The sequence below is a fragment of the Scyliorhinus canicula genome, chromosome 11 (genome assembly GCF_902713615.1).
Source record: "Scyliorhinus canicula chromosome 11, sScyCan1.1, whole genome shotgun sequence".
In the NCBI taxonomy this organism is placed as follows: Eukaryota; Metazoa; Chordata; class Chondrichthyes; order Carcharhiniformes; family Scyliorhinidae; genus Scyliorhinus; species Scyliorhinus canicula.
In genome coordinates this window covers 42,462,801-42,477,823 of record NC_052156.1, presented here as the reverse complement: position 1 = coordinate 42,477,823, position 15,023 = coordinate 42,462,801, and the positions used below count along the sequence as shown (strand labels likewise).

Sequence of the window (15,023 nt, the reverse complement as noted above, 5' to 3'; positions counted from 1 at the left end):
TATCCTGCCACTCCACCCCTCCCAACCTCTGGTTTAGCTATTAGGAAACTAACCCACAAATCATTGCATTGTTGTATATACACATAGGACTCAAGATTTACCTGTGGAACGCCAAGCCAGTCATCTGCTTGTTGCATTGCTTCACGTGCATTATCCACTGGTTTGGCCGCATCCCAAATCTCCCAGTCAGGACACAAACCTGAACAGAGAAGGCTTTTATTGTAAAATGTAACTGGTGAGTAGTGATATTCTCTTTTCCTTCCCCCCCCCCCCCCCCCCCACCCTCCTGCATTCCAGCCATTATGAAAGCCAGACATATCTCGGAGATCAAGGGGACAGAATAGAATCCTCAGATTTCACAAATGCATCAATTGGCAATAGGTTACACATGCACATTCTTTGGGCCACACGAAGAAAACAGTTTTTTTTTAAAATGGGTTGTATGCTCCAGAATCAGGGCACCATAATCAAAGACTTCCAGGCAGGGGTTAGGGAGAGATCCCAGTTACGAGAAAGAAATCCAAGCAGAAATTAGATTGCAGTTAAAAGGTTTTAGTAAAGGGGGCTTCAAGACAATCACTGAAGATCTAAGGCAGCAGCAGAACATTGATGACCTCATGCTACCAGCCTTTGGGAGCGAAGGTATTCCTTTGCAACAGTGGTATTCTGCTCAGCACGACCACAGAGCTGACATTTTATTTGGGAATAGGGTCTCAGGTGAAGGGATAAAAAACCCCAAGTGGTAGGCTGCTGATGCTATCCAAGTTGGAGCGACTTAGTTTCAAGGAGAGATCTAAAGGTGAAGATGGGAATCCCTTTCAAGAGAGACATACGAGTTTCAATAAGACTAGTTAAGTTTATTGACATTTGGAAGGATTGAAAAATCTGTAGAATCAGTTTTGGGTCACATCTGCCATTTATTATGAATGTGCTAAGTTTGCCTCTTAATTCAGAACATTCAGAGCTAACTATGGAGGTATAAGATGGATATAGTAAATTGTTTTATCTTTGACTTTCTACAGTAAAATTTATTTTTGTTTGTTCTAAACCAGTGGCTTTATCGGAGTGTTCTGAATCTCAAATTTTGCCCCACTTTAAAAACATTGGTTGCTAAACCAGATCTTAGCAAAGAAATGTGGGTATCTTTGGCCTGGGATCATAAATTTAAAGTAGTATGTAGAAGATGGCATCAGTGAACATCAATATAAAATTTGGCAACTATCCTATTGAGGGGGAGAATGCATTTCGAGCATAACCCTGTGAATGAACAGTACGATATAGTTGGCAGATCAAGAATCTAGACAGCACATCCCTTGGACTAACCACTCCCCTTATGGACCCACTCGTGCACTCAGGATTCTGATACATCAGGTAACAGATTAATCCAGGAACCCAACGTGAGGGACCATGGCAATTCTTCAGCATCAGTTTAAAAGAATTGATGAATGCGCTGATACAGACCCATCAGTTCATTCTGTCCACGATTGGTGAATGGCAAGGAGAAAAATAAAAGTGGTAAAAAGCAAGTTGCACGGACTTCCGGTTGCGGCTATGCCCGGGTAGGTCGCACATTCGGCAGCTCCCACCGAAAACTGACTTTTCGGCCTTTTAAGGAGCCCCAGCGACACCTGGTTAACAATTCCCAGTGGGAAGACGGCAGTAGGGTCCCCCCCCCAGCACTGTATGGAGTGGACCTGGAGTGGCGTGGTCACAAAAGGGGCTAAAAGAGAGAACGGGCGCGAAAAAGCAAGATGGTGGCGGGCCGAGACCAGGCAGCGTGGGCTCAACGGTAGCAGGAGCAGCGAGAGTTTCTACAAAGCTGCTTTGTGGAACTGAAGGCAGAGATGTTGGCCCCTATGAAGGCGTTGATAGAAAGGCTGGTAGAGATCCACAGGATGCAGGGGACAGCGATTAAAGAGGTGCAGCAGAAGGCCTCTGATAATGAGGACGAGATGCTGGGCCTGGCGGTGAAGGTGGAGGTGCACGAGGCACTCCATAAAAAAAAAGAGGCAGGAAAAATTAGAGGATCTGGAGAACAGGTCGAGAAGGAAGAATTTACGGATTCTGGGTCTCCCTGAAGGTGCGGAGGGGTCGGACGCTGGGGAGTATGTAGCCACGATGCTGAGCACGCCGATGGGCGCGGGAACCTTCCCGAGGCCCTTGGAGCTGGATGGGACACAGAGTCCTGGCGAGGAGACCGAGGGTGAATGAGCTGCCGAGAGCTGTGGTGGTGAGGTTTCACCGGTACACCGACAGGGAGTGAGTCTCGAGATCGGCGAAGAAGGAGCAGAGCAGCAGGTGGGAGAATGCTGAAATTCGCATTTACCAGGACTGGAGCGCAGAGCTGGCCAAGAAGAGGGCAGGATTCAATCAGGCCAAGGCGGTTCTCCACGGAAAGGGGGTGAAGTTTGGGCTGTTGCAGCCAGCGCGACTGTGGGTCACATATCAGGACCGTCACCACTATTTTGATACGCCAGACGAGGCGTGGACCTTTATCAAAAATAGAAGCTGGATTCAAATTAGTGGTCTGTAGCGTGTTTTGGAGTAGGAGAGGGTGATATTTGTGTTTCTTTTTTCTGTGCGGGCACTGGTTTGGGAGGGGTTGTTCCCTGCATTCAGTGGGGGGGGGGGGGGGGGGTAAGCAAGGTTGCAGGAGAATGGAGCTGCGCCATAGAGGGCAGGGTCAGCCTGGAATGGGAGCGCAGGTTTTAGGGGCGGGGCCGAACGGTATTGGATTGGAGTCCACATTGGGTTGCAGGGGGTGGGGGGAATTCTGCGGGGATCAGTGGCAGAGGTGGGAGCAGCCGGGGGTCAGCAGAGTCGGCTGATTTACGGGAGTGCAGGAGTGCAATTTTGGTGAACAAATGGGTGACTCGAGGCGGTGGGCATCGTGGCGGATAAAGGGGGTCGGTATGCGAGGGCGAGTGGTCGGCTGCAGGGGGCCTGGGTGGTCCCGGTGAATGCATATGCCCCAAATTGGGACGATGCAGGGTTCGTGAAGCGGATGGCAAGCCGGATCCCGGATTTGGAGGTGGGGAACCTAATTATGGGGGGGGCGGGATTTCAACACGGTACTGGATCGGTCTAGGTCTAGGTCGGGTAAGAGGCCAGCTGCGGCCAAGGTTTATGGATAAGTGGAGGTTTTCCAAGCCAAGGGCGAGGAAGTTCTCCTTTTCCCACGTGCACATGGCCTATTCACGGATAGACTTTTTCGTGGTGAGCAGGGCACTGATCCAGAGAGTAGAGGGGATGGAGTACTCGGCCATCGAGATTTCGATCTCGCCCCGCACTGGGTGGAGCTGGAGTTGGGAGAAGAGAGGGGCCAGTAGCCGTTGTGGCGCTTGGATGTGGGATCGTTGGCGAATGAGGTGGTCTGTGGGCGGATCCGGGGGTCTATGGAGGCCAATGACAATGGGGAGGTCTCGGTGAGTGTGGTCTGGGAGGCGCTGAAGGCGGTGGTTAGAGGGGAGCTGATCTCCATCAGGGCTCAGAGAGAAGAGGGAGAGGAGGGAGAGGGATAAGTTGGTAGGAGATACACTTGGGGTGGATAGGAGATATATAGAATCCCCCAAGGAGGGGCTGTTGAAGGAGCACCGGAGCCTCGAAACGGAGTTTGACTTGCTGACGACGGGGAAAGCGGAGGCCCAGTGGAGGAAGGTACAAGGAGCAGCGTATAAATGTGGGGAGAAGGCGAGTCGGATGCTGGCACATCAGCTGCAGAGGAAGGAGGCGGCTAGGGAAATTGGGGGAATCAGGGACAAGGGAGGGAATAACTTGCGGAGTCCAGCCAGAATAAATGAGGTCTTTAGGGACTTAAGAACTTGTACAAATCAGGGGGGGGGGGGGGGGGGGCGGGCGGCAGTTCCTGGACCAATTGAGGTTTCCGAGGGTGGAGGAGCAGGTAGAGAGCTTGGGGGCACCGATTGGGATGGAGGAGCTGGTTAAAGGGTTGGGGAGTATGCAGGCGGGCAAGGCCCCAGGACCGGATAGGTTCCCGATTGAATTTTATAGGACGTTTTTGGAACTGTTGGCTGCGTTGCTGTTGAGAACTTTTAACGAGGCGAGAGAAAAAGGAAGTCTTCCCCGACAATGTCGACGAGCTCTGATCTCACTTATTCTTAAGCGGGACAAAGACCCGCTGCAGTGCGGCTCATGTAGGCTGATTTCACTCCTTAATGTGGATGCCAAGTTGTTGGCGAAGGTCCTGGCCACTAGAATTGAGGATTATGTCCCAGGAGTGATACATGAGGATCAGACGGGATTTGTGAAGGGCAGGCAGCTGAATGCAAATGTGCGGAGGCTTCCGAATGTGATTATGGTGCCCTTGGGGGGGGGGGGGGGGGGGGGGGAAATGCAGAGGTGGCGGCGGCTATGGAAGCAGAGAAGGCCTTTGACCGGGTGGATTGGGAGTACCTGTGGGGAGGTGCTGGGCAGGGGTTCATAGGGTGGGTTAAATTGTTATACCAGGCCCCGGTGGCGAGTGTATCGACAAACCGGTTGAGGTCAGAGTACTTCAGACTATATCGCGGAACGAGCCAGGGGTGCCCCCTGCTGTTTGCTTTGGCGATTGAGCCATTGGCAATGGCGCTGAGGGAATCTAGAAGCTGGAGGGGTTTGGTTCAGGGGGGGGGGGGGGGGGGGGAGAGGGGGGGGGAAGGAAAGAACCACATCTCATTATATGTGGATGATCTGCTTTTATATATTAAAAATCCGGTGGAGGAGGTTATGCAGACCCTCAAGAGTTTGGAGACTTCTCAGAGTACAAGCTTAATGTTGGGAAGAGCGAGCTCTTTGTGGTGCATGCGCAGGGCCAGGGAGAAAAAAAAAAAAAAAAAGAGGTTGGAGGAGCTGCCGCTCAAGATGGTGGAGAGGTGTTTTTCGGTATTCAGGTGGCCAAGAGTTGGGGAGTCTTACATAAGCTCAATCTGGTGCGGCTGGTGGACCAGATGATGGAGGAGGACTTTAGGAGGTGGGACATGCCATCGCTCTCCCTGGGAAGGGTGCAGTCTGTCAAGATGACAGTCCTCCTAGGTTCTTGTTAGTGTTTCAGTGCCTGCCCATCCTCATCCCCAAGGCCTTTTTCAAGCGAGTGAGCAAGAGTATCATGGGACTTGTGTGGGCCAATAAGACCCCGAATCTGTGTAGCTACTACTGGGCAGCAAATGTGTCGATGATTTGGAAGTAGAGGGAGAGGGGATGGCATGGAAAAGATTAGAGGCGACGTCTTGTGTAGGTACTAGCCATGGGGGCACTGGTGACGGCACCGTCGCCGCGGTATACCATGAGCCCGGTGGTGACAGCAACGCTGAAGATTTGGGGGCAATGGAGGCGGCACAGGGTGATTGAGTGTGTGGGTTGGAGAGGGTAAGATCTCGGAGATATACCAGGAGCTGCAGGAGGCCTCGGTGGAGGAGTTGAAGGGCAAATGGGAGGAGGAGCTGGGTGAGGGCCTGTGGGCTGATGCCCTGTGCAGGGTCAATTCCTCCTCATCTTGCACCAGGCTCAGCCTGATCCAGTTTAAAGTGGTACACAGACACATATACAGGAGCGAGGATGAGCAAGTTTTTGGGGTGGACGACATGTGTGCAGTGTTCGGTGAGCCCAACAAACCACGCCCATATGTTCTGGGCATGCCCGGCGCTTACGGAATTTTGGAAGGGCTTGGCAAAGGTCACGTCCAAGGTCTTGGACACTCGGGTAAAACCGAGTTGGGGGATAGGAGGATCCGGGAGTGCAGGAGTCGAAAGAGGCCGGAGTTCTGGCCTTTGCCTCCTTGGTAGCCCGGAGAAGACTCGTTGTTGTGGAGGGACGCAAATCCCCAGAGTGTGGAGGCTTGGGTCAATGACATGGCAGGGTTTCTTAGGTTGGAGGGGGAGAGGGGGAGGGGGTTAAGTTGTTCTGTTCGGTTGGCATGTTGCCCTTTTTTTGGTATTATTTTCCTTTTTGGAGTGTTTTGTAAACTTATTGAAACACTTTGAATAAATACATTTTTTTTAAAAAAAGCAAGTTGCACTATTCCAGTCTGCACAAACAGTTTGTGCTCAATAGGATTCTTACCTGGAGCACAGCTATCAACCAGAGCACCCAAGGCTTTTCCATCTTTCCAGTCTTTGCTGAAGTTAGTGATTGGTAAATCAGGCAACTTATTCTGAATCCATCCCAACAGCCTCTGTTTGGGAGTTTGGCTTTTAGCGTCATCAGCTTCTTCGTCATCCCAAACTGGCATGGAAATAGAGTAGTGTAGAATCAAAGTCCATATGAGTCCGAGAATGAGTTTGAGATTCCCATCCACAATGGCTTTGCTGTCTGAAAAATAAAACATGAATAAAAATTTACATGCAGACTCCACACAGTCAGTGACCCCAAGGTGGGAATTGAACTTTGGACTCTGGAGCTGTGAAGCAACTATGTTGCCCACATTAATAATCTTGCAGGAGAACTACATTTTCATTTAAAAACAGTGACTTCAATCATCGAGATTATTTTGATCCAATCCTTCCTAGTGCCTTGTTTCCTTAATGTATTTTAAATATTTGTATGGAATGTGGGAGGCACTGGAATAACTAGCATTTGATTGCCTATCCCTATTACCCAGAGACTGCAATGGTTTAAACAAAATAGCTTGGCAGGGCATCAGACATCAACCATGACTGGTGTGAATTCTGGGGTGGTCCCGGCGGATTGGAAATTAGCAAACGTGACACCATGGTTTAAAAAAAGGAGGTAGGCAGAAAGCGGGTAATTATAAATCCTAAAAGTACATGGTGTGAATTGTCAACATTTGCCGTCATGAGCCCTCAAACTAACCACAATTTCAGGATTTAGCAGATGGACAGATTAATGCAATGTCACAGGCCAACTCAGACAACTCCACGCACTTCAGTTGAGGCTTGGAGAGAATATCCATTTTATTGCTCTCAGGATTAGAAACTACATTCATTCAATCAGGTGTAACTTTTTTTTTAAATGCTGAACAGATTAAAAATGACCTGGCCTATGTGATGTGTTGTACTTTAAAATAAATTTAGTGTACCCAATTCATTTTTTTCCCAATTAAGGGGCAATTTAGCGTGTTCAATCTATCTACCTTGCACATCTTTGGGTTGTGGGGCGAAACCCACGCAAACACAGGGAGAATGTGCAAACTCCACACGGACAGTGACCCAGAGCCAGGATCGAACCTGGTACCTCGGCGCCGTGAGGAAGCAGGGCTAACCCACTGTGCTACCTTGCTGCCCTTCTAATGTGTTGTATTTAATCATAATCAAGTCTTTTGATAAGATTTACAAAATAATTTAATTGTTCGACATTGGAATTCCTACTTTCATGCAAAAGTCTCTATTGCTATTTTTCTTTATATGCAAAAATTTTTTAGACATTTACTTTCCAAGAATTTTTATGTGGTTGACTGGACAGCTCGACAACATATTCTGCAGCACCATGCTGTGAATTCTTAATGAATACTACAAATCAGTTTTGCCAGAGATCAGGGGCAAAATTCTCCGACCCAATCGCCATGGGCCGCCGAAAATCTCACCCCATCCAGAATTCTCCCACCCGCAAAAAGTCAGCATGCCACCAATCCCGCCTCGGAGAATGGCGGGGCCACTGGGAGGCTACGGGTTTCTGTGCTGCCGTTATTCTCTGGCCCGCGATGGGCCGAAGTCCCGCCTCTGAGAGGCCTCTCCCACCGCTGTGGTTTGAACCACCTGTGCCGGCAGGATCAGCAGCACAAGCAGGGCCCCGGGGGGGGCGCAGGGCGATCGGACCCCAGGGGTGCCCCCAGTGGTCAGGCCTGCAATCGGGGCCCACCGATCGGCCGGCGGGCCAGTGTCGTGGGGGCACTCTTTCTTCCGCCGCCGCCACGGCCTCCACTATGGCGGAGGCGGAAGAGAATCCCCCAGCGCGCATGCGCCGGTGGTGACGTCAGCGGCAGCTGACGCACCGGCACATGCGCAAACCAGCGAAGGCCTATCGGCCAGCCCCGGTGCCGGGCTTTAAAGGCCGGTGTTGCCTGTTTTGGCGCCAGTCGGAGTGGTGTCAACCGCTCCGGCGCAGGCCTAACCCCTCAATGTGAGGGCTTGGCCCCTAAAGGTGCGGAGAATTCAACACCTTTGGGGAGGACCGATGCCGGAGTGGTTGACGCCCCTCCGCTACGCCGGGACCCCCCGCCCCGCAGGGGAGAATTTCCCCCATGATCAGTGAAAGGAGGTGAACAACCTGCTTTGTTACAGGCAGTGAATGCCAAGCTATGCAAAATCAAATGTAGACCATCAGAACATGCCAGTTTTCCCAGCTTTGTTGATCCTTCACTCCAGCTTGGCTTAGCAGTCACAAGTATCCACATCAGAACAGGGTCTTTTGGAAGGGCAGCACAGTGGTAAGCACAGTCCCAGGTTAGATTCCTGGCTTGGGTCACTGTCTGCACGTGTGCTCCGGTTTCCTCCCACAGTCCAAAGGTGTGCACGTTAGGTGGATTGGCCATGCTAAATTGCCCTCAGTGTCCAAAAAGGTGGGGTGGGGTTACTGTGTTACAGAGATAGGGTGGAGCTGTGGACTTGGGTAGGGTGCTCTTTCAAAGGGCCGGTGCGTACTCTATGGTCTCCTTCTGTATGGTAAATTGTATGATTAAATATAAATCTAGGTGGACACCAGTGCTGACAATGTTGTATTGATGGAGGTATATTCTGACCAGGTTAAATGATTAAATCAAGATCAACTGCCTGCAAATGGATTGAAGTCTCTGCTATTCTCCAATTCTAGTCTCCTGTGCACAGATTTCATTGCTTGGCTCTTGATGGAAATGCCTTCAGCTGCCTAGATCCCAAGATTTGGAATTCCTCCTCTAATGTCTCTACCTACCTCAGTGTTACTCCATACACGAGATTGTGGCAAATTTTGTTTGACAATTCTGAAGCATTTGAGGACTTTCTACTGAGTAAAAGGCACTACATAAACTTTGCAGTAGTTTAAGAATCACATCACCATTTAACAAACAAAAAAAAAAAGACTATATAGAAGTAGCTTTTTAAGATGAAACCACTGTGTATTAAAATACTTCAGTCCGTTTCCTACCAAAGGCAACAAGACATAAATTACAAGTCAACTTGCAGGTAGCTTTCCTGAAGAAAATAAAATGGAAGGTTAATCACAAATTGTGACAGATTAAACTGCACATCCAAGTAAATAACTTATGTTTGGAATAAGCTAGTTATGCTTCAGGCACAACTGAACATCCTTTAATTTGCATTAATAGGAGCACAACTCTGTACATACATCCAAATTTGATCAATTGTGGCACACCAGTTTCTAGTATCTCCTAGGAGCACACGAGTTTCTAGGAGATACTGAACTTCCTATTTTAAAATCAGTGCACACCCCTTCTTTCTATGCCATCATCAAACCTTCAAACACCCATAAATTTGTCATGTGTGACTGAGGTTTGAAAAGCCATGTAATTATTACCCTGGTTCGCTGGAAGTAGATCTTGGCCCAAAATTACTGCACTTGGGCAAATAGAGTATTGAAAGATTTTAACATGTTAATGATATTAACGTTCTTATCCTTTGTGATCAGATACAGGGATGGGAGATGCAAGTTTCCATTGGAACCAGTGTCTGTTACTTTCAGTCCTATTAACCAGGTCTCCAGGTGCAAATACTGGGCAACAGCAGTGACTTCAAGGTCATCAAGGAAGGTTGCTGGGTTAAGGGATGGTACTTCACTGGAGCCGTCAGATCAAGTCCCTCCAGATTCTGCTGTAGGCTGCTGTCATTGGAGGAAGATTATGGAGAGCTGAAGTAAACAGTCTCACTCCTAACAATACAAAAGGAAGCTATTCATTAAGCAACTGAAGGTATTTCCTGGACTTCTTGTGGCAATATCCTGCAAATCAGGACTTACAATCATGAACAAAATGCCAAATGGCCCCTTTCTACACAGCATGTTTTCTATGTCAGGGAAAGCAGCCACGCTTTTTTTAAAGAGGGGTCTATTTGCCTTGATGCAAAAGGAATCCAACCCCTAGCTCCAGCATTTATGTTTAGATCAAGGCTCATCAATGGGCTACCCTCATTTACCATGAGCAACACAAGATTTACCAGATCACAATTGTCCTGCAAGAATTATAATTCTACAAAATGCAATATTTGCTGCAACACCTCCCACTGCTCTTCCTACATTGAAATTAACTTCGGCATAATTTAAAAAGCAACATTAAATTTATTATATTTGGATACAATCACATTTTTAAAAAATATTAGACAGTTCTCTGGCCTCATCCAGTGGTGGTCAGCAAACCTTCCTGATGCTAATCAGGGCAAATTGTAGCAGAGCTCGAGACATATTCCAGTTTTATAACAAACTGAGGAGGTATCCAGTCAGTTGTTTGGCATTTATTCAATTAGTATTTCAGTATACAGAACACTAATCTGGCCAAGACCTTGATGGTGAACATTAGATCGGATCCAGAGAGTACTGCAATGTCAGAATAAAAATACTTATTTTGGCAGATGAACTGGTATGGTCATTTGATGGTTTGGCATTCAGTCACTCCCATTCATGCAGACTACTTTGTCTGACATGCTACTACACAGAGCAAATTTCAAATTGCATTTGATCACACTTTTAACAGAATGGGTGTGGCTGTATTTTTAAACAAATAGTAACTAAAGTAGGGCGTGTACCCAGTCCAGTAATGTTAAAACAAAGAGTTGGCATTCCTTTCAGTTACCCATTGCTTCACATGAGGTTTGGGATTATATTACAAAATAGTTTGTGAATTCACCTATGCACCAACTAACTTTAGTGTAAAATATTCACTTGCTTCTTCCACTGTAGAAAAAAACCTCAATGTTTTGTAGAGAATTGAAACACAATCACAGCAAGAAAAGATCCAGAATCACTTTGAGCGAGTATGTTATGCTAGTATGCATGTTATTTAACATTTTACAACAAATACAATGAAGTTCAATGAAGTGAAAGTGAAGGCCATTTGTCCCAGAGATTAAGACACTTTTTCCAGACATTCCCAAATTCGGACCCAAAGCCATTAATTTTGGCTGGACTTTCAAGACGTACTAATGTTTTACGGCAAGCCTTTCAACAAGGCCTTTCAAAGAGGAGGTCACTGCTTCAAGGTCAGTATTGCCCAAAATCTCCATCTATAAAAAGGTTTCACAAACCTGGTAGAGAAAGCCTCTGAAGGAATAAGACCGAATCTACTATTTGGCAATTCACCTCCTGACAAAACTTCCCACCCCACACCACCACCGGTGATTGGGAACACAACTTTCTTAGAGTCATTTTTTGCAAGATGGTTTCCTCCAACATCCTGCCCAACCAAAATGTTGGATACAATCTTTACTGATATTGAGAATTGAATGTTTCTGGTAACCAACTGGTTTTGCAAAAAACAAAAAATACAAATCTTGGTTACTTTCAGTGCTAAAGGGTTGATTGGGGAAAAGCTCCAATAGGGTCACAGATTTTTTTTAAAACCAAATCAGAGGAAGCATCAAGGAAATCCATTTTAAAAATTCAACAACATGTACGTATGGTGCATCATCCCTACAGTCGACTTAGAACTCCCGTATTCTGTTTTTGAAACAGCTTCCACAATGGAGTTTTTAGTGATTAACACAAGTCCAAGTCAGGTGAGGAGACTTTGTCAGCAATGGCAATGCACCTACTGCCTTTGACTTCGCGTTTGAGTGGCACCAGAAGAAGCAGTGACCATGGGTGGGATTCTCCCCTACCCGGCGGGATGGAGTGGCCTGAACCACTCTGGCGTCAGGCAGGCCCAAAGGTGCGGAAGTCTCCCCACCTTTTAGGGGCCAAGCCCTAACATTGAGGGGCTAGGCCCGTGGCGGAGTGGTTGGTGCCACACCAGCCAGGGCCGAAGGGACTTCGCCAGCCTGCAGAAGTCCGCACATGCGCCAGAGCATCATCAGCTGCTGACGTCATCCCTGCACATGCGCAGGGGAGGGGGTCACTTCTGCCTCCACAATCATGAAGACTATGGCAAAGGTGGAAGGAAAAGAGTGCCCCCACAGCATGTGTGTGTGTGTGTGTGTGTGTGTGTCGGAGAATCCCGCCCCATGTATTGATTACAGGGTGGATGTTACAATAAATTGAGATTTGATAAATCTATAGAATTTAAACCTCATTCCATTCCACCCTCCAATAGTTGCATACTAATGCAATTAGCGGTGAGTCAAATGTTGCCATCATTACAATAAAATTTCTCAACTTGGATACTTCCGGTGGCTGCTATGAAGGAGTAAGTCGCACATTTGGTGGCTCCCGCTCGGGTCGGACTTTTGACCTTTTTCCACCCAATTTTCTACCAGACTTGTTCTGTTCTATTCATTTGAAGGGTCATTGGATAAACATATGGATAATGAGGGAATAGCGTAGATGGGCTTTCGATTGGTTTCACAGGTCAGCGCAACATCGAGGGCCGAAGGGCCTGTACTGTAATGTTCTATTCTTGAACTTTAAAACTGAACAGAGGCAATTGTGGACTGAATTCCTACATCGGTGCATGGAGAGAAGGAATAGAAGTGCTCATAAAGGCAGAAACAAAGACAGAAGGCTTGGGCTGAAGGTACAGCAGGAGACAGCATGGCTGGTTTGTTGACCCAGCGGTCAATGGAGCAGCTGATGCAAATTATTGAGGAAGGCTAAGCCAAGGAGAAACAGAACTGCTTGGACCCGATAAAAGAGTCAATTGAGCGGCTAGAGCCTAGATTCGATGCCCAAGATCGGGTAATCCAGAAGGTAGAGAAGGCGCTGGCTGAGTAGGAGGAACATCATACTGCGGTGGAGTTGGAGGTGAGGATGCTGAGAGACCAGCAGAAGAAGCTCCTGGAGAACCTAGAGAATAGGTCCCACCAGAAGAACTCGAGAATCATTGGGCTCCCGGAGGGGTCTGAAGGAGTGGACGCTGGGACGTGCATCGCAGATATGTTTAAGCTGCTGTGGGATGGAGCATTCTCTTGACCGTTGGAGGTGGACAAAGCTCCCAGAGCACTCGCGAGGAAACTGCAAATAGGAGAACTACCCCCCCCCCCCCCCTACAGTGGGCCAAGCACACACGGAGCTGTAAGTGGGACAATAGTATCTTGCGGGTCTACCAATACCAGAGTGTGAAGGTGGCCAGGAGAAGAGCAGGCTTCAACCAAATTAAGTCGATCCTTTAAGAAAAAAGTGAAGTTCAGACTGCTGTATCTGGCCCATCTCTGGGTCACGTACGAGGAACAGCACTTTTATTTCGAGTTGCCCGAGGATGCGCTGGACTTCACGAAAAGGAATGGACTGGTGGTGGACTGAGAACGTTTGAACTTTGCTGCAACGTTCATGGGTTTTTTTTTTTCCTTTTTGTTTCTCTGTTCTTTTTTTAAAAAAAGTTTTGTTTTTTGTTTTGTGGAAGCTGTTTGTAATGCCTTCTGTATTGATTTAGGACCAGTGGCAGAGCCAAGTGAGTTGAGGCTCATTTGCACTGTTGGGGGATGGAGGTGTGCTTGTTTAGATTTATGTTTTTCTGTCAGGCGATTGTGTGGGAATGGTTTGATGTTGGAGTATGTTTGTATGAAGGGGGGGGGGGGGAAACAATAGGTGGGAGACTATCCAGCACCAGGGATGGGGGCCACCAAGCAGGCTGGGTGTGCTAGCTCAGACGTGCAGTGGGGGGGGGGGGGGGGGGGTTTGCATATGTTTGGTTTATCAAAGGGGTTGGGTTACAGAGCATTGTTACAGGAGGAAGGGGGGGGGTGGAAGGAATGTTCTGCTGAGGGAGGGACTTGGGCTAAGGGAAAGAGAGGAGGCTGCCTGGGGGGTGGGCCGGTGGAGGCGGAGCATGGGCTGGAGGCAGGCCCAAAAAAGGGGATGGTTGATCAGTGAAGGGGGTGGGGGGTGATGCGAGGCGGCAATGAGCCCCCCAACTAGGCTGGTCACCTGGAATGATCAAGGGTGAAATGTGTTTTTGCACATCTTAGGGGACTGAAGGCGGACGTGGTAATGTTGCAGGAGACGCATCTTAGAGTAACTGACTAGATTAGATTGATGAAAGGCTGGATCAGTCAGGTCTTTCACTCTGGACTGGATTCAAAGACCAGAGGGGTCGCGATCCTGATCAATAAGCGGGTGGTGTTTGAGGCAGGTACAATACTTTTGGATGTGGGGAGGTCAGTGAGAAACTGGAGAGGGTACAGGTGGTATTAGTAAATGTGTATGCACCAGATTGGGATGATGTGGAGTTTATAAAGAGGATGCTGGGGAAGATACTGGACCTGGACTCACAAACTGGTCAAGGGAGGGACTTCAATACAGTTATTGACCCTGGTTTGGACCTGTCAAGCTTGAAAACTGGCAGGATGCCAGCAATGGTAAAGGAACTAAAAGGGTTCAAGGAGCAGATGGGGGGAAAAAAAAGAGAGATCCATGGAGATTTGGGCAACCGAGGGTGAAGGAGTTCTCCTTCTACACACACACACACGTGCATAAAGTGTACTCCTGGATCGGTTTCTTCATTTTGAGCAGGGCCTTACTGGCAGGGGTGGTGTACACGGGGTACTCTGTGATCACAATCTCAGACCATGCTCCGCACAGGGTTGACCTTCAGGTTAGTAAAGACAGTGACCAGCGCCCGCACTGGAGGTTAGATGTGGGACTTTTGGCCGACGAAGGGGTGTGCGAACGGCTAAGGAAATGTATTCAGAACTACATGCAGGTCAACAACAGAGGAAATTTCAGCAGTGGAGGTCTGGTAAGCACTGAAGGCAGTGGTCAGAGGGGAGCTTATCTCGATACAGGCCCATAGGGAGAAGGTGGACAGGGTAGAGACAGGCTGACTCGTTAAAGGAGATACTACAGAGCGATAGGAGGTATGCGGAGACCCCAGTGGCAGGACTTAAGGGAAGGCGGAGATTGGCTTGTTAACCACAGGGAGGGCAATGGAGCAGCTGAGAAAGGAGAGGGGGAGAGAAGGCCAGCAGAATGCTTGCACAGCAGCTTAGAAAGAG

At 48.4% G+C, this 15,023-nt stretch overlaps 1 protein-coding gene across 5 annotated transcripts in view; it reads right to left on the bottom strand.

Annotated features, from left to right (window-relative positions):
* LOC119974035 (filamin-B) overlaps positions 1 to 15,023 on the bottom strand; it is a 179,682-nt gene that overhangs the window by 82,157 nt on the left and 82,502 nt on the right. For all 5 annotated transcript variants that reach the window (XM_038812859.1, XM_038812855.1, XM_038812856.1 and 2 more), the window contains exons 3-4: positions 6,058 to 6,306; positions 102 to 199 (exon numbers count right to left, since the gene is read on the bottom strand). In XM_038812859.1, coding sequence (XP_038668787.1) covers positions 102 to 199; positions 6,058 to 6,306 — 347 coding nt within the window. The remainder of the gene's footprint in view (positions 1 to 101; positions 200 to 6,057; positions 6,307 to 15,023) is intronic.